Here is a 24,144-nt window from a genome sequence, read left to right as displayed (position 1 = left end):
ATCAACTAGTAAATGATAGGTGAATTTTTAAAATTTTCATTTACTCATACTTTTCTACTTGTGTTGCTGCTTCCATACAGTAATATTTTGTTTATTACTAAAGTGAACCTAATACACATTTTGTTTTGACTGTCAGATGGCTGATTGTTAAAATTAATGTTTAGTTGAGGGTGATAGAATAAACTTCTAGAATATAAAAATAAATCTGTAATTTTATTTTTAAAAATTAGTCTAATTTTAGAGAAATATTAGTATTTTAAATTACAAGAACAATTTATTTTTACCATTAATTAGTATAGCAAATGTGCAGTATAATCAAAATAGATGTTTGCCTGCAGTTGAGATCAGTGGAGAAGCCAGGTATTGGGGGGCAGAGGGATGAAAATGGTCTTTTCTTACCTTTCTTACATTTTTTTTCCTTCATGTTCTTTTGTCTGAATTGAAGATCATTTTCACATATGTTGATGTACATTACTGTATTTTTTTCCCTGTCTTGTGAAATTTCGAGGTGGTATAAATGATGTATTACTTTTAAATTAGCTTCAAAAGAATGGAAAAAGAATCTCCAAATACTTAAATGCTACCATTATTTATATTAACTGTTCATTTCTCTTTCACTGTTTAAATATTTGAATATTCTTCATTGTTTTGGGGCATAAAATTTGATAGGTTTCACAGGAGTGTGTTGAAACTTACTGAAAAATTTTTTAAATTCTAAAATCTTGTTAAATTCATGAATAAATTTTGAGGAAATAAATTTTAGGGAATAAATTTTGAGGAATTCTATAATAGAAAGCAGGTTGTCGTATATATTTTTTTAAAGTTGTGAGAGAGTTGCTAAGGTAACTAGTGCATTTAGCTATCACCAACATAGCCTCACAGGAAAATTAAGGGAGTGGAAAGGATTAGTTGTTTCCTCAATCTCATAGGAAGGAGCAATTAAAGGCAAATGCACATTTGGTTAATAAAGTTTGTGAGACATTACATTAGATTTTGTATTTTAATTGTTATGTTAGCCTTAAATTTTGAGGTCATTTTGCATTTTTAACAGTAAATTATAAGTTTATGTGGTGATTTCTTAAAATACATGTAACATTATTATTAAGTTGCATGGTGCTTTGTTATAAATATCTTTAATATGTGTAATTCAGTGTGTATAATTCATGATTAAGATTTGTCCTTTTTCTCCCTTCTTTCTAGGAAGATGATCCATGTGATCTTGACGACCTTTCTGCACAGAAAAGACGGAAATACCGAGAACCAAATATAGTTCTGAAATTCAGGATCTGTATTTTGAGATGATTTTATTTTCAGAATGACAAGTATGCCTGGTTATCTTTATGAATGTAGAGAAACGAGAAGAGAGTTATGATGGCAAAAAACAAAGAGCCTCGTCCCCCATCCTATACTATCAGTGTAGTTGGACTCTCTGGGACTGAAAAAGACAAAGGTAACTGTGGAGTTGGAAAGTCTTGTTTGTGCAATAGATTTGTACGCTCAAAAGCAGATGAATATTATCCAGAGCATACTTCTGTGCTTAGCACCATTGACTTTGGAGGACGAGTTGTAAACAATGATCACTTTTTGTACTGGGGTGACATAACACAAAATGGTGAAGATGGAGTAGAATGCAAAATTCATGTCATTGAACAAACAGAGTTCATTGATGACCAGACTTTCTTGCCTCATCGGAGTACGAATTTGCAACCATATATAAAACGTGCAGCTGCCTCCAAATTGCAGTCAGCAGAAAAACTAATGTATATTTGCACTGATCAACTAGGCTTGGAGCAAGACTTTGAACAGAAGCAAATGCCTGAAGGGAAGCTCAATGTAGATGGATTTTTATTGTGCATTGACGTAAGTCAGGGATGCAATAGGAAGTTTGATGATCAACTTAAATTTGTGAATAACCTTTTTGTCCAGCTTTCAAAATCAAAAAAACCTGTAATGATAGCGGCAACTAAATGTGATGAATGCGTGGATCATTATCTTAGAGAAGTGCAGGCATTTGCTTCAAACAAAAAGAACCTTCTTGTAGTGGAAACATCAGCACGATTTAATGTCAACATCGAGACATGTTTCACTGCACTGGTACAAATGTTGGATAAAACTCGTGGCAAGCCAAAAATTATTCCCTATCTGGATGCTTATAAAACACAGAGACAACTTGTTGTCACAGCAACAGATAAGTTTGAAAAACTTGTGCAGACTGTGAGAGATTATCATGCAACTTGGAAAACTGTTAGTAATAAATTAAAAAATCATCCTGATTATGAAGAATATATCAACTTAGAGGGAACAAGAAAGGCCAGAAATACATTCTCAAAACATATAGAACAACTTAAACAGGAACATATAAGAAAAAGGAGAGAAGAATATATACACACTTTACCAAGAGCTTTCAATACTCTTTTGCCAAATCTAGAAGAGATTGAACATTTGAATTGGATGGAAGCTTTGAAGTTAATGGAAAAGAGAGCAGATTTCCAGTTATGTTTTGTGGTGCTAGAAAAAACACCTTGGGACGAAACTGACCATATAGACAAAATTAATGATAGACGGATCCCATTTGACCTCCTGAGCACTTTAGAAGCTGAAAAAGTCTATCAGAACCATGTACAGCATCTAATATCAGAGAAAAGGAGGGTAGAAATGAAGGAAAAATTCAAAAAGACATTGGAAAAAATTCAGTTCATTTCACCTGGGCAGCCGTGGGAGGAAGTTATGTGCTTTGTTATGGAGGATGAAGCCTTCAAATATATCACTGAGGCTGATAGCAAAGAGGTGTATGGTAGGCATCAGAGAGAAATAGTTGAAAAAGCCAAAGAAGAGTTTCAGGAAATGCTTTTTGAGCATTCTGAACTTTTTTATGATTTAGATCTTAATGCAACACCTAGTTCAGATAAAATGAGTGAAATTCATACAGTTCTAAGTGAAGAACCTAGATATAAAGCTTTACAGAAACTTGCACCTGATAGGGAATCTCTTCTACTTAAGCATATAGGGTTTGTTTATCATCCCACTAAAGAAACATGTCTTAGTGGCCAAAATTGTACAGACATTAAAGTAGAACAATTACTTGCCAGTAGTCTTCTACAGTTGGATCACGGCCGCTTACGCTTGTATCATGATAGTACCAATATAGATAAAGTTAACCTTTTCATTTTAGGGAAGGATGGCCTTGCCCAAGAACTAGCAAATGAGATAAAGACACAATCCACTGATGATGAGTATGCCTTAGATGGAAAAATTTACGAACTTGATCTTCAGCTGGTTGATGCCAAATCGCCTTACTTTTTGAGTCAGTTATGGACTGCCGCCTTTAAACCACATGGGTGCTTCTGTGTATTTAATTCCATTGAGTCGCTGAGTTTTATTGGGGAGTTTATTGGAAAAATAAGAACTGAAGCTTCTCAGATCAGAAAAGACAAATACATGGCTAATCTTCCATTTACATTAATTCTGGCTAATCAGAGAGATTCCATTAGTAAGAATCTACCAATTCTCAGGCACCAAGGGCAGCAGTTGGCAAACAAGTTACAGTGTCCTTTTGTAGATGTACCTGCTGGTACATATCCTCGTAAATTTAATGAAACCCAAATAAAACAAGCTCTAAGAGGAGTATTGGAGTCAGTTAAACACAATTTAGATGTGGTGAGCCCAGTTCCCACCAATAAGGATGTATCAGAAGCTGACTTAAGAATTGTCATGTGTGCCATGTGTGGTGATCCATTTAGTGTGGATCTTATTCTTTCACCCTTCCTTGATTCTCATTCTTGCAGTGCTGCTCAAGCTGGACAGAATAATTCCCTAATGCTTGATAAAATCATTGGTGAAAAAAGGAGGCGAATACAGATCACAATATTATCATACCACTCCTCAATTGGGGTAAGGAAAGATGAACTGGTTCATGGGTATATATTAGTTTACTCTGCCAAGCGGAAAGCATCAATGGGAATGCTTCGAGCATTTCTGTCAGAAGTTCAAGACACCATACCTGTACAGCTGGTGGCAGTTACTGACAGCCAAGCAGATTTTTTTGAAAATGAGGCTATCAAGGAGTTAATGACTGAAGGGGAACACATTGCAACTGAGATCACTGCTAAGTTTACAGCATTGTATTCTTTATCTCAGTATCATCGGCAGACTGAGGTCTTTACTCTGTTTTTCAGTGATGTTCTTGAGAAAAAAAATATGATAGAAAATTCCTATTTGTCTGATAATACAAGGGAATCAACCCATCAAAGTGAAGATGTTTTTCTACCATCTCCCAGAGACTGCTTTCCCTATAGCAACTACCCTGATTCAGATGATGACACAGAAGCACCACCTCCTTATAGTCCAATTGGGGATGATGTACAGTTGCTTCCAACACCTAGTGACCGTTCCAGATATAGGTTAGATTTGGAAGGAAATGAATATCCTGTTCATAGCACCCCAAACTGTCATGACCATGAACGCAACCATAAAGTGCCTCCACCTATTAAACCTAAACCTGTTGTATCTAAGACTAATGTGAAAAAACTGGATCCAAATCTTTTAAAAACAATTGAAGCTGGTATTGGTAAAAATCCAAGAAAACAGACTTCCCGGGTGCCTTTGGGACATCCTGAAGATATGGATCCTTCAGATAACTATGCGGAACCTATTGACACAATTTTCAAACAGAAGGGCTATTCTGATGAGATTTATGTTGTCCCAGATGATAGTCAGAATCGCATTATTAAAATTCGAAATTCATTTGTAAGTAACACCCAAGGAGATGAAGAAAATGGATTTCCTGATAGAACTTCAAAAAGTCATGGGGAACGGAGGCCTTCAAAATACAAATATAAATCTAAAACCTTGTTTAGTAAAGCAAAGTCGTACTACAGAAGAACGCATTCAGATGCAAGTGATGATGAGGCTTTTACCACTTCTAAAACAAAAAGAAAAGGAAGACATCGTGGAAGTGAGGAAGATCCACTTCTTTCTCCTGTTGAAACTTGGAAAGGTGGTATTGATAATCCTGCAATCACTTCTGACCAGGAGTTAGATGATAAGAAGATGAAGAAGAAAACCCACAAAGTAAAAGAAGATAAAAAGGTAAGTTTAATTTATGGTCATTGATGTTTATAAAAATGCCTTTTAAAGAATATGTATATAGTTAATAGATTTGACTTCAGTGAAAACTTAGATTGTCTTTTTAATTCAGTAAACGTAATTAGCTCTTTTTAATTTTGTGAATATCTTGTGGGGGCAAGTTTTTGTTATTTTAGTGCATTTTGTTTGTGCTTTAATTGGGGTAGAAATTTGATTTCATATTCTTCAGCATAAAAAATCTGGAAGTGATTTTGTTCTTTTTTTTCCGTTTGTAATCATCCTATTTGTTTTTCACTTCTCACCTACCAGTTTTTAATACTAATTTGATATAGCTGTCTCAGGGATATTAATAATACAACAAAACTAACAATTTATAGTTTGGGGAATTTATTAACTTTTTCAGGCACCTTCTTTGTGGTTAGTGGTATATTGCCTGAGGGCATACAGAAAGGTTTCTGAAATTTGAATTTTAGAATTCTGACTAAACAGCAAGTTTTTATCGTTACGTTTTCAATAGATATTAATTCATCTGATGGTATTAAGTGTTAGAAACTCAAGTATATATGCTTTTTTGTTTTTCTTTTATATAAATGCTTTTAAAGTTGTATTTAATACTTTTTATTTTTATTAGATCTTTTTCATTGTATTTTTAGCAACTTCACTTCTAATACTATTTGACACTGGATTGCACACAAACTTTTATCAAGGATTTTATGATCTTAAGATAGCATTCAGTAGGCTTTTCTTCTAATGTATTGATTGTCTCTTCATCAGTTATGTCCATAGTCTTATAAATTTATCAATACATATTTACGTAGCTGACTGCTGTTATCAGGCCCAGTTAAAGACAGGGATATTTTGAGTAAGCTTATTCTAGATAGTTTTTCTGTGTATAGTAACTGTCTGCCCACTACAGTTGGATAGACTTTTATTTTCTAAGTTTAAGCTACAGTATTTCCTTATTTAATCATTGCTATTCTCTAGGGTAGGCATGTAAACAATTTTTAAATAAGACTCGTCTAGACTTATAGCATATATTCTTATTAACTCACAGCATATGCTACTTACAGTAAATATCTCTTACGTCCTTTCACACCCTATTATCACTAGTCCCATCAACACATTTTATCACTGCCAAAAGACTACAGTATTTTTCTCAATTTGATTATATTTTTAAAACTACATGTATTAACAAAAGTAAAGCATCCATGGTCTTTTCATTTTTAAATGGCTTTTATTTTTGTGTGTGTTATTTTTCCATTTTTGTTCCCAAGTCTAATTGTTTTGGTAGCTTTTTATTTTGATATAATTTCAACTTAGATGATAGTTGCAGGAATAGTAAAAGGAGCTCCTTTATGTTCTTTGCCCAGATTTGCCAATTGTTTATATTTTGCCCCACTTGCTCAAGCTCTCTGTGTGTGTGTGTCTGTGTGTGTGTCTGTGGGTTTAGTTGTGTTTGTTTCTTTAGCCTTTTGAGATTAAGTTGGAGATATTGGACTCTTTTTTTTTTTTTTTGTCTTTTGTCTTTTTTCCGTGCCCGGCAACGGATCGCAACCCTCAGTGTTGCCCCCGTTCCGGACCGGGGACCGGCAACGGGATCGCAAGCCTCGGTGTTGCTCCCGCGCCTCGCTCAGCCAGTGTTTTTCCGTGTCCGGCAACGGATCGCAACCCTCAGTGTTGCCCCCGTACCGGACCGGGGACCGGCAACGGGATCGCAAGCCTCGGTGTTGCTCCCGCGCCTCGCTCAGCCAGTGAGCGGGAACCGGTCTGTATATGGGATCCGAACCCTCGGACGGGAGCGCTGCCACGCTTCCCAAGCGGCGCACCATCCAGTGCGCCACCGGGCCGGCCCAATATTGGACTCTTTTTGACATTAAAATTAAATACTTCATTGTATATTCCCTAAGAACAAAAATATTCTGTTTAATAGCAGTAGTACAGTCGTATTTTCCATATTGCTGCATAGTCTTTTAATTGTGCTTTTAGTCATTACATAGTTTTTCCATTTAGCAAATGTATCACAACTGGATGGTTAGGTTTCTTAAGTTTTTAATTTTGCTATCTTTTTTATTGTAATGGCCAATTTGCATAAAAGTTATTTTCTTTTGGATTATTCTTTAGGGTAAATGTACAACAAAGGAATCACTAGATTCAGGAGACTTGAGTATTTTACTAATTCGGTATTTCTACTATAGCTCTTTTAGTGTTAATTTCTCAACTGCAAGCACATTGAGGGGAAGAAATGTGCCAGATATGTTTGTATTATGAGATTTTTGCATTGTCCCTGATTCCAGTTAATTAATGATATTGTTCCTTGAATTGAACATTAATAATGTTCCTTCAGTTGAATTCAGTCTTTTCACACCTGCTTTGTCTTGTTTAGTCACTTAACTATATTTCATTGATTCTAAAATCAAATATTTTTTTCTTTTTCACATTTCTGAAATCTGGATGTGTCTAACAATTGATAGCATATCATAATTTAAGTGTCACAGGGTTTTTTCTTTCTTTTTTAGAAGTACATAAAATAATAGTGCTGTTTACAATCCCTGTCATCTTAAATTCAATGAACACAGTAATTTGTTTTTAATTTTTGTTATTATTCCTAGCTACAGAGACCAATGGGAATTGTCAGACCTAGATTCTCTTTCTCCACACTTGTATATGGTTCATATTTTCATTACATTCAATACTTTGTATAATGTACTTATTCCTCTCTTCATTTGCTGTCAGTCTTTTCCTCACTTGTACTAATGTGGTGAGTTGGTTTTAAGTAATACATTAATATGCTTTCAGTTTAAACATACAGTAGGGTATTAGCCCATTTCTGTTGCTTATAACAAAACACCCAAAACTGAGTAATTTATAAGAAAACAAAATTTATTGCTTACAGTTTTGAAGGCTTAGAAGTACAAAGTCTAGGGAACACATTTGGTGAAGGCCTTGGTGGTAGTGACAGTGACAGGAGGGTATCACATCAAGAAAATGGCAGAGCAGAGACTGACCTCCTCATTTACTCTCTTTTTAAAGTTTTCAGAACTATGCCCATGAGCACCATTTTTAATCCATTCATTATGGTGTGGTCCTACAGTCTAATCAAGGCGCCCCACCTTTCAATTGCCATAATAGGATTTCCCACCCTCAACAGTTACAGTGGGGATAAAGTTTTGAGGGGACATTCAACGGAAGACAGGTAGTCTCACCTATCTTACTTTCAGAGCTATTTCAGAATTGCTAGTACTTTTATATAATATTGCTTTAATTATTAGATTCATACTTTATATATTTGAACTCTAAGGACATTGGAGAAATGTTTTAGAAGCTTTTGGATTTATAAGTAATTTTTTAAATTTAATGTCACATAAATGTTTGATTTCTGGATCTGTGGTCTTAAAAAGATAAACATAGGTTATAGGGCAACTTCATAGATACAGTTTTGTGCCAGAGTTATATTTTAGGGCTTTGTATTTATATATACATAGTCAAATGACTTGGGTCTCTCTTTGGCTAACTATTTATATAACATATATTCATGATATTTTTCCTTTAAGCATTACAGAATGGCTAGAGCACTGCTGTACAGCTTTGTTTGCTAAAAACTCTTCATAATATATGCTGGATTTGAGTAATTTAAGTTGTCTTATGTTTTGTTTCAGTAAGCATTTACTAAAAACCTGCTAAATGTCTAAGTCTGTACAAAAAGCTATTGAAGGATATAAAAAGTTGACCACTTGCATCCTTTAAAGAGCTTTAATGTCAGTTTGGGAAACTATAACCCTGTGGTTGGAGCAGGGTTAGGAAAACACTGCTAAAGCAGTTAAAGGAAGCATAGAGTGATAGTTAAGAGCACGTAGTCTAGAGGTGGACTTCTGAGGTTTTAATCCAATCCCTGCCACTTACTAGTTGTATGGCCTCTCTGCACCTCCATCTAGGAAAATGGAGATAATCATACTGCCTAAAGCTGCTATGAGAAATAATGTTTATTTAGAACAGTGCCTGGAACATGGTAAATTTGTTAAATAAAAAATAAATATGTACACTATTTTGTGATAGTATAAGTGAAATATAAATATTTTAAGGGAATATATGATGGGAAGAGGTCACCATAGAGTGTGGTGTTAATTTCACAAAACTTCGTGAAAAAGGTAAATCATCAGTTTCTAGTATTTGTATTGGATTTTAAGAAGGAGAAAATATATTTTAGGTGGGGAAAATCAGTTGTACAGAGGCATAAAACTGTGACTAAACAAGATAAAGTCTGATGAGGAAGCTGTTCCAATTGTGAGGTGTTAAAATAGTGTTACATTTATAAGGGTCTTACTAAACTGAAGAGCTAGTTTATAGTTTAGATCCAAAAGCGGTTAGTTAAGCAGGGCCCGAGCCACAAGGAAAGTTGTGTTGGACTTTCAGGTTGCAAACAAGGAAGAGATCGGCATCAGATACATTAATTAGAAGGCAGATGTAGACATTAGTTGTAAAGTGATAAGTATAGATATCACATAAGAAATCAACAAAGCTAAAACTTGATTTTCTGAAAAGACTAGAAAGATAGACAACTTCTGGCAAGATTGATAAGAACAAAAAAAAAGGGAAGGCATAAACAACCATGAATTAAAAGGAGGACATAATTACAGATAGATCAGATTAAGAAGGTAATAAAGAATATTATCAACAGTTTTATGTCAACAAATTTGAAAGATTAAACAAAATGAACAAACTCCTAGAAAAATATAATTTACCTAAACAAGAAAGCTTTGAATAATCCTGTAACTATTAAATAGATTGTGAAATAGTAAAGTTTCCCCAACGAAGAATTACCAGGCACAGATAATTTTATAGATTTTTCAAAGAACAGGTCATTCCAATGTTATATAGATTGTTCCAGGGAATAGAAAGCAAGGGAATACATTCTTCAGTTCATTCTCTGAAGTTACCTATTCTTAATTCTAGAACCAGACAAGGTTGGTATAAGAAAGGAAAATTATAGTTCCATTTTACTTATCAGTGTACATGCAAAAATCTTAAATGAAGAACAGGTCCACAGATCCTTAATTGCAACTTTGAAAGCCAATAACCTCTGAAAACCAAGTTTTATCAGAACATGGCAGGACAACTTGATTTGAATCTGTTCTCATTGGTTGCAGAACCTGACTTGAATGGATGTGAGTCTATCTGTAATCATTGTTTATCCTAGTTAGAGTGAATAACCATACAATTCACTGTGAAAATAATGTGTTTAAATACAGGGTACTGACAATTTGCTGGGGTTGTTACATAGTATATAGTTTTTGTACCATATATTACTGCTAGTGACTAAAAAAATTTGAATTCCAAAACATCTTCAGGGGTTTTAGATAAGGGATTTTGGACCTATAACAGCAAAACGTGTCCAACGTTTGAAATGTGGCTGTTTGAATTGGGATGTGCTGGTTTAAATAGTGAAGAAGGCCCTCCTTGAAAAATATCATTTTTAGTCAGATCTGATAGATGAATAGGAGTTAACGAGAGAAATGGTGGGATGGACCAGAGAGTGTTTAATGCTAAATGAATTGCATGTGTGTGTGGTGGAAGGAAACATAGTATGTTCTTTTTTTTTTTTTTTCCTTTTTGTCTTTTTTCATGACCGGCAACGGAACGCAACCCTCAGTGTCGCGCCTGTACCGGACCAGGACCGGCAACGGGATCGCAACCCTCGGTGTTGCACCCGCACCTCGCTCAGCCAGTGAGCGGCCGGTCAGTATGTGGGATCCGAAACCTCGGCGGGAGCGCCGCCGCGCTCCCAAGCGGCGCACTGTAGCAGTGCGCCACCGGGCCGGCCCAACATAGTATGTTCTTAAAGGAGGTCTGTGGGTTTGGTTGATCTAGGATAGGTTTTTGCAAAGTTTCTATAAAGGGCCAAATGATAAATGCAGTACTTGTATAATTTTTTATTGGGTTTATACACTTTTTTGCTTTTTTTCTATAGGAGAAAAAGTCATTCTGTTTACCTTCATTCTTAGATTTTAAGATGTGAGCCAGGAGTAGTCTAGGAGTCTTTCCTCAGATTCCTTGACACCTGGAAAATAATAACTTGTGGCCGTTGTGGCATCTAAGGAAGGCTCTGAGATCTTTTTCTCTTAAACTGAGCTTTTTTGTTATTCTTGCCAATCAGAGAATGCTTGGCTGTCTTTTGTTTTATACTCCAAAATGAGTTTAGCATTAGTTATGGGAATAAACCTTCTAAGACATTCTTCATTGCAGCCAGCTGTGAAACATATCTTTTTAAATCATGACCCTTTATACACATTAATATTGCTATATAACTGAAATGAAATTTCACAAAACAGTACTTCAAAATATTTTAACATTTCTACATATTTGTAGGGTACAGTAATGTTGTTTCAATACATGTATTATACTGCACAATGATTAACTTAGGGTAGATAGCTTAGTTTGGTAGCCATTATTTCACCTCACCCCTCTCCTCCAGCCTCTGGCAACCATTATCCTACTCTCTACTTCTATAAGAACTTTTTTTTTTTTTAAAAAAGAATTCACATATGAGTAATATGCAGTATTTGTCTTTTTGTGCCTGACTTACTTCACTTAATATGATTGTTTCCAGTTTCACCCATGTTGCTGCAAATGATAGGATATCATTTCTTTAAATAGCTGAGTAGTATTCCGTTGTGAATCTATATCAGTTTTTTTTTAGCCATTCATCTGTTGATGGACTTTTGGGTTGATTCCATCTCCTTGCTTTTGTGAATAGTGCTGCAATGAATATGGGCATGGAGGTGTCTTTTTGATATATTGATTTCGTTTCCTTTGGGTATATACCCAGTAGTGAGATAGCCAGGTTGTAGAGTAGGTCTCTTTATAGTTCTCTGAGGAACCTCCATACCATTTTCCACAGTGGCTGAACCAATTTACACTCTCACCAGCAATGTAGGACAGTTCCTTTTTCTTCTCATCCTCACCAGCATTTGTTACTTTTTTTGTCTTGTTGGTAACAGCCATTCTAACTGGAGTGAGATGATATCTCATCGTGGTTTTAATTTGCATTTCCCTGGTGATTAATGATGTTGAGCATTTTTTTCATGTGCCCATTGGCCATTTGTATGTCTTCTTTTGAGAAATGTCTGTTCAGATCCTTTGCCCGTTTTTTAATTGGGTTGTTTTTGCTGTTAAGTTCCTTAAATATTCTGGATAGTAGCCTCCTGTCTGATGTGTGGTTGGCAAACACTTTGTACGATTTTGTAGGTTGTCTCTTCACTTTGTTGACAGTGTCCCTTGCTGTGCAGAAGCTTTTTAGTTTGATGTAGTCCCATGTATGTGTTTTTGCTTTAGTTGCCTACGCTGAAAAAAGTGCTGCCCACTCCCATTTCATGTAGCATTTCCCCAAGTTTTCTCCTAGTAGTTTCATAGTTTTGGGTCTAAAATTTAGGTCTTTGATCCATTTTGAGTTGATTTTTGTGTATGGTGAGAGAGAGAGGTCTAGTTTCAATCTTCTGCATGTGAATATCCAGTTTTCCCAGCACCATTTGTTGAAGAGGCTGTCCTTTCCCCGTTGTATATTTTTGGCACCTTTGTCAAAAATCAGTTGGCTCTAAGTGTGTGGGTTTTTTTTTTGGGGGGGGGTGTTCTGTTCTACTCCATTGGTCAATTTGTGTGTTTTTATGCCAGTACCATGCTGTTTTGGTTAATATAGCTTTATAGTATATTTTGAAGTCAGGAAGTATGACTCAAAAAGATCTGTGTTCTTTTTGTTCAAGATTGCTTTTGCTATACAGGGTCTTTTGTGATTCTATACAAATTTTAAGATCGTTTCTATTACTGTGAAGGATGTCATTGGTGTTTGGATATGGATTGCATTGAATGCATAGATTTTGCTTTGGGTAATATGGACATTTTGATGATTATAATTCTTCTGACCCGTGAATGTGAGATATCTTTCCATTTATTTGTGTACTCTTCAATTTTTTTCATTAGTGTTTTATAGTTTTCATTGTAGAGGACTTTCACCTCATTGGTTAAATTTATTCCTAGGTATTTTTTTGGTAGCTATTGTGAATGGGATTACCTTCTTGATTTCTTTTTAGGCTGTTTCATTATTGGTGTATAGAAACACTACTGATTTTTGTGTGTTGATTTTGTAACCTGCAACTTCACTGAATTCATTTATCAGTTTAGTAATTTTTTGGTGGAGTCTTGGGTTTTCTTTGTAGGATTGTGTCACCTGCAAACAGGTATGATTTGACTTCCTCCTTTCCTATTTGGATGCCGTTTATTGCTTTCTCTTGCTTAGTTGCACTGGCTAGAACTTCTAGTACTATTTGAATAAGATTAGGGAAAGTGGGCATCCTTGTCCTGTTCCAGACCTTAGAGGAAAAGCCTCCAACTTTTTTCCATTTGGATGATATTAGCTTTGGGTTTTTCATATATGGCTTTTATTGTGTTGAGGTACATTCCTTCTATACCTAATTTGTTGAGTATTTTTATCATGAGGGGGTGTTAAATTTTATCAAACGCTTTTTCTGCATCTACTGAAATGATCATGTTTTTTTTTCCTTCATTATGTTGATGTGATGTGTCACATTTATAGATTTGCTTGTGTTGAACCATCCTTGCATCCCTGGGATGAATCCCACTTGATCTTGGTTTATGATCTTCTTTTTCCTTTTTTTGTCTTTTTTTACTGACCGGCAACGGGATCGCAACCCTCGGTGTTGCGCCCACACCGCGCTCAGCCAGTGAGCGGGAACCGGTCTCCACATGGGATCCGAACCCTCAGCGGGAGCGCCGCCACGCTCCCAAGCGGCGCACTCTCCAGTGCGCCACCGGGCCGGCCCGGTGTATGATCTTTTTAATGTGTTGCTGGATTCTGTTTGCTAGTATTTTGTTGAGGATTTTTTTGTAAGTATTCATTAGGGATATTGTTCTGTAATTTTGTATACAATGCTTTGATATTCTAGTCTTTTACAGTGAAAAAAGAAGTGCTGGTTTTGACCTACTGAATTGATTTTATAACCTACCAGTGTTTGAGAAACTGTGCTTTAGGAGAATGAAACAGTGAGAACATTTGAATTGTATTAATAAAATTACCAGTTTTTAACACGTTTAATGAATTGAGGTGTATCTGTGTTTAAGCTAGTTTGTTTTTTCTCCAGTCTCTGTTTCAATGCCATCAGCTTGATTTTGGATGGAGAGTAAATTCTTGGTAAATTTTGTGGTATCTTAGTGTGAGCTGGTGTTCTGATGATTTTTCATTTTTAACTTCTTTCAAAGTTGTCTTCCTGTCTTATTTCCAGGTCCTAAATGTTTTCATCCTCTTATTTGTGTTAGCAATTATCAACTCCTATTTTTTTCTCAAATGTCCCTTCCAGTCCATATTCTGTATTTCACTGTTCCCCTATTTAAATCCACTAACAGATAATATCTGAGAAGATTCTGCTCCTGTAGCAATTGTAATAGGGTTTGGAGCCTGTTTGAGGGAAGAATAACCAAATTGGTATTTTTTTTTTAAACCATACTGAAGAGAGAGATATTAATATGTCATAAGATGTTAATTTGATATTAGCAAATAGTGATTGGATATCATGTCATTATATAGGAGATCCTTTAGAATGTAGTAAGTCTATGTTTAGAATTATTTGACTTTGGACTTCTAGAACCTCACAGTCTTTATTAAGTAAAATGCCTTTTTAAAATAAATACTGTTAACTAAACAGTGGTAACCACCATTTTCACTTGATCTGTAGATTGTTCATTCCAAATATAAAAGTACTGAAATACATGAATATGTCTGTATTGAACTGTTGTTTGTCCATATCAAAATGCATAAGTTATAAGGTAAGCATGCTTTTCTCTTTTCATGTGTGTCCCTTACTCTCTTGATAGTCATTAGATTGTCAGTGTTCTCATCTGAGAGAAATGAAGTTCTGAGAGAAATAAAAGTTTGGTGTTAAAAAGCTCACTATAGAAAGAATAGTACTTAGATCCTATAGGGTAGACTTGTACTTCATTTAATGAGCAAGGGTTCTTCATTTAATGAGGTCTTGAGCTGCTTGAAAGTTTCTATTTAAAAAATTTTTTTAACCTATTGTCTGGGAGTATCTTAGATAGATTTCTTGGCAGTTGACATAGGGTATCCATTATATTCACTATTGCCTTGCAGACATCCCCTTAGGAGAGAGAGTGAAGGTCACCTTTGTACAGGAAATATGTTTAGTAGAAGGAAAAAGCTTCTTTCTCATAACCTTCAACCAGTATCTTTTCCAGTCTCTTTATCTGGAGTTGGGTCCTGTATTTACCTCTGATCAATACACTCTGGCCAGGGGAATAGAATTATGCTATTGAGTTTAAGTCTGAGTTTTTAACTGTAGGGCTCTGGGTGAAATTGGCTCTCCCGTAAATTAGGGTAATTTCTAAGGGATGAAAACCACAGTGTCTATTACAGACAAGATTTGTAACTTGTTTAGAGATAGTCTCCATGGCCTGGGACAGTATGTTGAACTGTGATCAATGGAAGTCAGTATAAATGTAGAGCCTTGTTTTTGTAGGGGTAATAAAAGAACTGTGTTTTTGTGTTTACTTAATAATTAAAACTTATTTTGACTGAAGGCAACTGTCATTTTATTCAACAAGAATTTTATTAAATGCCTACTTATGCCTGAACACTGTTAGAAACTAATACAGGATGACTTGGTCATTGGCTCTGCTCTCAAGGAAATCAGTTGAATACAACTGATTTTAGCAGAGCAGCTGTTTCTTTCTCATATTTGTCATCTTACCTGCAAAACATTTACTGAAGCTTTCTTTATTTTTTATTGAAGCATAATTATAAATATTTTGGGATACAGCGTTGACTATCATCACCTGTGTACAACATATGTTGGTCAAATCAATATCATTAGCATATTCATTATTACACATTGTACTTAATCTTTATGTTACTCATCCAGTCTTTCCCCATCCCCCATCTTATCGCCATAGATTTGTTCTGTCCTTCTGAAAGATTAATGGTTTCTCTGTTGATTTGTAGCCTAGATGATCTGTTCAATTCTGAGAGAGGAGGGGTTCAGATCCCCTACTAGTATCGTAGAGCAGATGTTTCGTCTATTACTCGAGTGTGGGCTTTGTGGAGAGAGATGTCCACTTCTTTTTTGGTCTCTGCTGGTGACTCTCCTTATGTCAGGGCATTCGAGTGTCTGGCGGACCACCTGCATGATGGCTATGGGTACTGCTGTGGTGTCTAGCCACTTTTGCAGCAACGGTGACTATGGCGATGGCTGTGGTAGGCCACCTGTGTGGGAGTGGTGTTTTTGGCGTGCTCTTTGCCTGGTTGCAGGCAGAGAGGGTGGCCCTCAGCTCCAGTGGGCCCCATGGTACGCCTGGTTGGGCAGAGGGGGTAGTAGCCCTTAGCTCCAAGCCTGAGGACTCCTCTGCCCACAACTGACATGCCGGGGGCAGAGGGGTTGGCCCTCAGCTTCATGCCCTGAAGCTTTCTTTAATAACCATTTCTATTGCTCTCTTACCAGCTAATTGGCTAAATTGGTCTACTCTGATTGATTAACTAGATCTATGGTGTTGTTGTAATTTCTTATAGAGTTAAAATTGCTTTCTTTAGTAGCATTTCTGGTGCTGGCTGTATCAATTTATAATAGTGTGGATATACAAACTGCAAGTATTTCTGCCTAGTTTATTATTTGCTATTTCTTTGATTTTGCTCTATGGCGTGTGCTTGACCATGATTTATTGCTTTCCAAATTCAGGTTGATATGTAGTTAGATGGTTGAATTTTTTTTTTTTTACATCATTACACAATGTAAACATTTTTTTGTGGCCCTTACAATTTCTCCCTAGAGTAGTTAATTTTAAAGTGTGTTTCTGATGTGTTTTAATGAGACTTAATTTAAGAGATTGTGTCAGTGGCATGCTTTTTACTAATTTGAAAGTAATTTGGCAGAGGTAAATTTCTTCAGTGTGGCTATCTATTCAAACTTTGCTTTTTTTCTTAGCATTCATAGCAGCATATTGAATGTTTAGCAAAAACTAGCATAGTACAAATTATTGAAGTTACTCATTTCTGCAGCAGATTAATTGTAATTGTTAGATTATATTTAGTTAATATGTGTCACAGAGGCATTTAACTCCTATAACCTAGAGTATTGTGTTCTTATCATATCAATGGACAGTTGTTACCATTGTAAGGTGATAAGTAAATTTCTAGGATTGTCAATTTTATGTACTCCAAAATTTGATATACTACAGATTGTTTCAGTTAATTCTAGAAGTTATTTTACAGTAGATACAGTTTTATGATTTCTAGCTCTGTAATGTTTTCCTGTCATCTCAGTTGAAATTGTGAAGGAATACTCAAATAAATAGGGCTTAATCTGTTACTTTTGAAGAAGAGAAACCCCAGAGGAAAGGAAGACTGATTTTTTTAAAGTAGTAATTTTTGATGTTTCCAGTCCTTAGAACAAAATACAAGAGTGTGACAGAAGTGATCTTCTGATTGTATTTTTGTCCAAATAAAAGGTATACCTTGTATACTTTTTGTGAAGTAATTGTTGAACTTTTTGGAAATTGTTCTTAACCTTTGAAAATCTGAGGAAAGGTTTGACTATTTTCCATAGAAAAATGCACATGCACAAAACTTTCCTGGAGTTTTAAGGGTTTCATGTATCACCTGAAGGCCTTTGAACCTCCTGTTTAAGATGTGAGGGAGGAGGAAGACACACAGAAATTTTTCTTTATTCTTTACTAAGGCTCTGATTGGTAGACATTAGAGTAAGGGAAAGTACCTAACAGATGAAATGGGAACCAGAGGTAGCTACAATGGTTCTAAGAATGAAATGCTAGGTATAATATAAGACTTATTTTCATTTGAATATACTTGAAAATATATATTTAGGGAAGCTGGGTAGACATCCACCCATTCACTTGTGTAGCTAGATGTTTTGCTAGTACCCTCTGCAGGTGACTCCACGTTTATTTTTATTAGTTACTAATGGCATTAATAAAATATCTGCTAGATAGATAATATAGTATGTTGAAATGCTTTTTAGTAAGGTGTCACCTTAGAGAATAGTTTGTTGAATTGAGGCCTGATTTGTGTATACAAGAACCCAGACCACAGTTATTTACCCTCAGTTATTTTCTCTTCCCTTGTTTCACCTAGTGTTAGCTTAAAGGGTGTGAGAGAGCCTTCATAAGTTTCCTGTATTCTGAAGTGTGTTTCTTAGCCAGCACCAACAGCTTTTATAGGCTTGAAAAAGGGATGAAATAAACCTTCGTAGAGGCCTGGCTTTCACTAAAAGCTTCTTTCTTACAATGATGAGTTATACTGTGGTGTATTACTTCTTCTCACCTAAAGTAATTGCTTTAGATGGTTATTTAATAATTTTTGTTTTTCTTATTACACTGCAAGCTTTTTTAGGGCCATTATGATTATCATTTGTATACCCAACAGTAGTGTTTCTCAAATTTTTTAAAGTTAAAATTCTCAATCTGCTCAGGAATGTATCTGTAGCCATTTCTCAAATTTGAGTTCTTGGTTCTTGTTTTTCCTGGCCTAGCATAGTGGTTCTGTACCAGGGCCAATTTTGCCCTCCTGGGGGCATATGACAATGTCTGGAGATATTTTTGGCTGTCACAACTAGATGTGGGGGGTTGCTACTGGCATCTAGTGGGTAGAAGCCAAGGGTGCTGCTAAACATTCAAGAATTCAGCTCATTTCCCATGAGAAAGGATTGTGCAGCCCAAAATATCAATAATGCTGAAGTTGAGAAACCATGGTATAGCAGAATGTGGTGTTTAAGGAATTGCTACAAGTTTCTATAAATCAGTCATACAAGGCGTGTTTATATCTTTTCAATAGGAAAGGCAGGTTTTTCCTTGTAGGTCATAGCTTTACTTCCCTATCTTCACAATGGTTGGGTAAGAATGTATTTTCAGGAAGATGCTATTGTGGGTCAGAGCTACATGCTAATGCCATTTACCATACTTGGCTGCTCTTTATTCTGCTACAGAACTTCTATTTCATTGTCATAGTCTTAGTTGAAGTTGTCATTACTTCTTACTTGGATTATTGCAATGATCTTTTTAAAAATTAAACATTTTATTTTAAGATAATTATAGATGCACATGCCATTGTAAGAAATAACAACAGAGATCCCATGTACCCCTTGCCCAGTTTTCCATGATGGTAACATCTTTAAAAAATCTAGTACAATATCACAACCAGGGTAATGACATTAATATGATATGATCCACAGATCTTATTTAGATTTCCTGAGTTTTACTTGTATTCATTTGTGTATGTGTTTTAGTTCTATGCAGTTTTTCACATGTGTAGTTTTGTGTATCCACCACCAGTCAAGATGCAAAAGTTTCATCACCAACGGATCCCTTGTCTTGTCTTTTTATAATCACACCCTGCTCCTTCTCACTCCCTTCTACATCTCTAGCCCCTGGCAACCACTAATCTGTTTCCCATTTGTATAATTTTATCATTTCTAGAATGTTATATAAATGGGATTATACAGTATATAAAATTTTCTGAAATTGGCCTTTTTTTTCCCCACTCAGCATAATTCCCTTGAGGTTTATTCAAGTTGTATGTTTCTTTTTATTGCTGAGTAATATTCCACGGTATGGATATAAAAATGGTTTGACTTAAGATTTTTCAACTATAAGATGGTATAAAAGCAATATGCATTCAGTAGAATCTGTGTTCATACTTGGAGTACCCATACAACTATTCTGCTTCATACTTTCAGTACAGTATTCAGTTAAGTTACATGAGATAGTCAACACTTTATTTATAAATTAGGCTTTGTGTTAGATGACTTTGCCCAACTATAGACTAATGTTAAGTATTCTTAGCACGTTTAAGTTAGGCTAGACTAAGCTATGATGTTTAGTAGGTTAGGTGTGCATTTTTAACTTATGATGGATTTATTGGGACATAACCCCATGGTAAATCAAGGAGCATCTATACGAGGAGATTTTTTAAAAATTGTGGGAAAATGGAATTAAAAAATAAAAATAAAAGGTATAAACTTTATTTCTCAACATGAGCTCCATCAAGTTCAAGACACTTTTGTAAGCAATGATAACCAGCCGTTTAGTCCATTCCTAAAGAACTGAGGGTATTGAGAATTTAACCATGGCAATTTTTACATTTTTTTTAATGTTATTAACTGAAGAAAAATGGCAGCCCTTTAAACATTTTTAAAGATTAGGGGAAAAAATTCAGAAGGAGCCAAATCAGGATTGTAAGGCAGATGCCTAATGATTTTCCATTGAAACTCTCACAAAATTGCCCTTGTTTAGCAAGACGAATGAGCAGGAGCATTGTTGTGGTGGAGAAAGACTCTCTGATGAAGCTTTTCCTGGCATTTTTTCTGCTAAAGCTTTGGCTAACTTTCTTAAAACACTCTCACAGTAAGCGTTATTTGGCTGTCCAGATAGTCAACAAGCAAAATGCCTTGAGCATCCCTAAAAATTGTTGCCGTGACCTTTGCTATTGACTGGTTCACTCTTTCTCTGACTGGACCACTTCCACTTCTTATTAATCATTGCCTTGATTGTGCTTTGTCTTCAGGATTGTACCGGTAAAGTTATGTTTTATCTCCTGTTACAGTTCTCTGAAGAAATGCTTCAGGATCTTGAGCGTACTTGTTTAAAATTTCCGTTGAAAGTGCTGCTCTTGTCTGCAGCTGATCTGGGTGCAACAGTTTTGGCGCCCATCAAGCAGAAAGTTTCCTCAACTGTAGTCTTTCAGTCAGAATTGTGTAAGTGGAACCAAGTGAGATGTCTGTGGTGTTGGCCATTGTGTACGCTGTTAATCGTTGGGACTCTTCAATTAGGGCATGAACAAGATTTTTTCCTTGCAAATTGATGTGAATGGTGTGCCGCTGTGTGCTGCTTCTTCAACTCTGTCTCGTCCGTTCTTAAAATGAATTATCCATTTGTGACTGCAGATTTCTTTGTGCCATTGTCCCCATAAACTTTTTTGTAAAACATCAATGATTTCATCATTCTTCCACCCCAAGCTTTACCATAAATTTGATGTTTGACTTGCTTCGATTTTAGCAGAATTCATTTTCCTCCGATAGGAGCTCTTTTTAAATTGATGTCTTATCCTTCTAAGTGCCTCAAACTAGATCCTGTTCAGACATGTTATAGCAAGTTAGTACAAGTTTATTTTGGTACAAAAAAATTTTGTAATTTATGCAGTGGTATTTTCACTATATGATTTTCCATGGACTTTTGGAAGACCTCTTGTATCGTAACTGGTTGAAGAACATCAGGTTGTTTCCAGCCTTTGGCTGTTATGAATTAAAGTAACAATGAACATTCGAGTATAGGATTTTATATGAACATAAGTTTTTATGTCTCTGGGATAAATGCCCAAGAGTGCAATTGCTGGATTGCGTGGAAATTTCATATTTAGTCTTAAACTGCTAAACTGTTTTCCATAGTGGGTGTACCATTCTAAATTCCCACCAGCAATGTATGATGGATCCAGTTTCTTCACGTCCTCAGCAGTATTTGCGGTACAATAACTTTTTAATTAAGTTTCCCTGTCCCGTTCACCATTACTTCAAACTGTTCTTTATGTTGCTTTGTGAGGGATAGTATTAAAGTAGAAGTACCTGGTCCCTCGGCAAAATATATTTGTAGCCTCTCTATAAAGTTCAAATCCCTCTGTTAGGTACCCAGAGCTATCTGCAGTGTGGACCTTGCCTACCTTTCTTCCCTCATTATTTATTCCTACACATATTCCAGTTGTAGGTATGTCAAAATAGATGCAAAATAGTAGCTATCTCATAACTGTTGTGAAGGTTAAGATTATACACATAGTATTATAAAGTGCCTAAATTTAGTAATCAGTGAATAAATGGCAGTTTCTAATGATTTCTGAGGCCTTACATAGAGTTAGGCATCCATATGTTTAGATGAATAGATCCTTTCTAAATTCCTGAAATGTCCCTCACCTTGTTCCTTCCTGTGTAAGGTCTACCTTTTGAAGTGTGGATTTAAGCCTTACATCTAGTTTTTTTGACACTTAATTACATATTATTTTGTATGTGCTATTAATTAAATGACTGATAGTGAGGTGTTTTTTTCTTCATAAAAGAGTATATGTTTCTTAAAGGTATTACATTCCCCTGATTTTTAGATCCTTTACAGTAACCTGTACACATAGTAATTTCTCAGTTCTGTTGAAAGTACATTAGCTTATGTCCAAATAAATTCACATAAGAGTTGGCTGTTGGCTATTTAATTCTTCCTGTATCTGTTTGACAAGTAATCATTTTGTACGTATCCTGTTTATGTTAGGATGCTTAAGCTTAGGCACACCTATCTAATGACTCCCTTAGGAATGAAGAATTAGGTAAATGTTTCCATAAACTGGTAAATAAACTGACAGTACTTTGTATATTTATTAACAGAAATCTTACATGGCAAAGACTTTCCTCTGGTTCTTATTTATAGCTTTGTTTGCTTCTGTCAGTGTTTATGGAGTATCTACCATATGGTAGATATTGTGCCTGGTATACAGGTACCAAAAAAGGGAAAAGTGTCTAGATTCTAGATAGTAGTTTGGAAGAAGTACCAACAGGGCTTCTGATGTTTGCTGTGGAGAGTAAGGGAGAAGGAAAAAGCAAGGTTGTTTCCTAGATTTATGGTTTGAGCAACTGGGTAAATTTAATGAGATAGCAAAGACCAAGGGTGAAAGCTTTCAGACCAGAGGGAATCAAGACATCTGTTTTGTACTTTTTATGTTATGTTTAAAATATCTATGTTGACATCCAAGTGAAAATGTCCAATAGTCTAAAAATTAGATTACAAATCTGGTACTCAGAGGAAGAGTTAGGATGTAAAAGGATTTAAAGTTGCGGAATTAGATAAGTTCACATAATGGCACAGTACAGCTAGAGAACAAAGAACTCAGAACTCAGTTTGGGTAGAAGAGGAAGAGCTGTTGGTAGATGAGCCTGAAAAAGGAATCTTTTTGAGAAAAGAGAAAAACTAGTAAAGAGTAATGATACAGGAGCCAAAAGAGCAAATATTTAAGGAGGAGTTTCAAGAAAGTATGTTGCTAAGAGCTCATGAAGACGAACAGAAAAGTTCCTTTTTTTGTTTGATAGCATAGAAGTATCTGTCTGATCTTGACAAGCAATTCAGTGGAATGGTAGGAAAAACCAGATGGAAGTGGGTTGAAGGTTGAATGGAATGTGAAAAATAGAGACAGGGAGGATATAGGTAACATAAGTTTTGCTGTGAAGGGGATCAAGAATTGGGGCAGTAACTAGAAGGCAGTGTGTGATCAAAGGAGGGTTTTTGTGTTCGTTTTTGAAAGATGAAAGAGATTAGAGAGTATATGTTTATAAGCTGACCCAGGAGAGGAACAAATTGAGGGACAAAAGGATGGGGAATAAGTGTAACTGTGAAGGAGTGCAGAAGTAAGAGAGGAAAGGGAACTGAAGGATTTAGGTGGGGGAAGGGGTGTGGTGGCATATATAAATGTACTTCAGTTATAGGAGGGAAAAAATGAAACAGGTAGGTTGGTCATGGAGGAAACATAAGATGGGGGAGTTTCTATCTTTTCTACTTCTCAGTGAAATGTGATTTGATGACATTAGGAAGGGAGAGGGGAGGTGGTGCTTGTAGTTACATGGATTTCTTCAATTGTAGAATATGCTGAGATATTTCGAGTATCTCTTGAGTGTGGGACAGAGTGATTAGAGAAAACTAAAATTGGAAGCCATTGGGGGAAAATTTGATTTCTGATCACTTTCCTTTTTGGAAGGAGAAGGATTAAAATTTATATATGATAGATGTGATTTTAAAAGTCTTAACTTTTTTTCTGGCTACACAAATAATCTTTATTCTTTCCAAAACATTTTACTTTACAAAAGAAAACATATTACTTACAGTGAAAATTCTTTTCTTTCTCTTTCCCTTTACACCCCCATTGCAGACCCAGAGAACCATTGTGAATGGTATTTGTTTTTTAATTTTTGCTGTATTTACGAGAGTACTTTAAAAAGTTTGTGGAAA

At 35.6% G+C, this 24,144-nt stretch overlaps 1 protein-coding gene across 2 annotated transcripts in view; it reads left to right on the top strand.

Moving 5' to 3' along the window:
* Window positions 1-24,144, top strand: part of ARHGAP5 (Rho GTPase activating protein 5) — a 97,868-nt gene that overhangs the window by 10,259 nt on the left and 63,465 nt on the right. For both annotated transcript variants that reach the window (XM_008580121.1, XM_008580120.1), the window contains exon 2: window positions 1,201-5,088. In XM_008580121.1, coding sequence (XP_008578343.1) covers window positions 1,369-5,088 — 3,720 coding nt within the window. In that variant the 5' untranslated portion in view covers window positions 1,201-1,368. The remainder of the gene's footprint in view (window positions 1-1,200; window positions 5,089-24,144) is intronic.

The sequence above is a fragment of the Galeopterus variegatus genome, unplaced genomic scaffold, assembly GCF_000696425.1.
Source record: "Galeopterus variegatus unplaced genomic scaffold, G_variegatus-3.0.2 Scaffold2028, whole genome shotgun sequence".
Classification (NCBI taxonomy): Eukaryota; Metazoa; Chordata; class Mammalia; order Dermoptera; family Cynocephalidae; genus Galeopterus; species Galeopterus variegatus.
The sequence above is the reverse complement of the archived record's forward strand: the minus strand, read 5'-3'. Positions and strand labels throughout refer to the sequence as shown.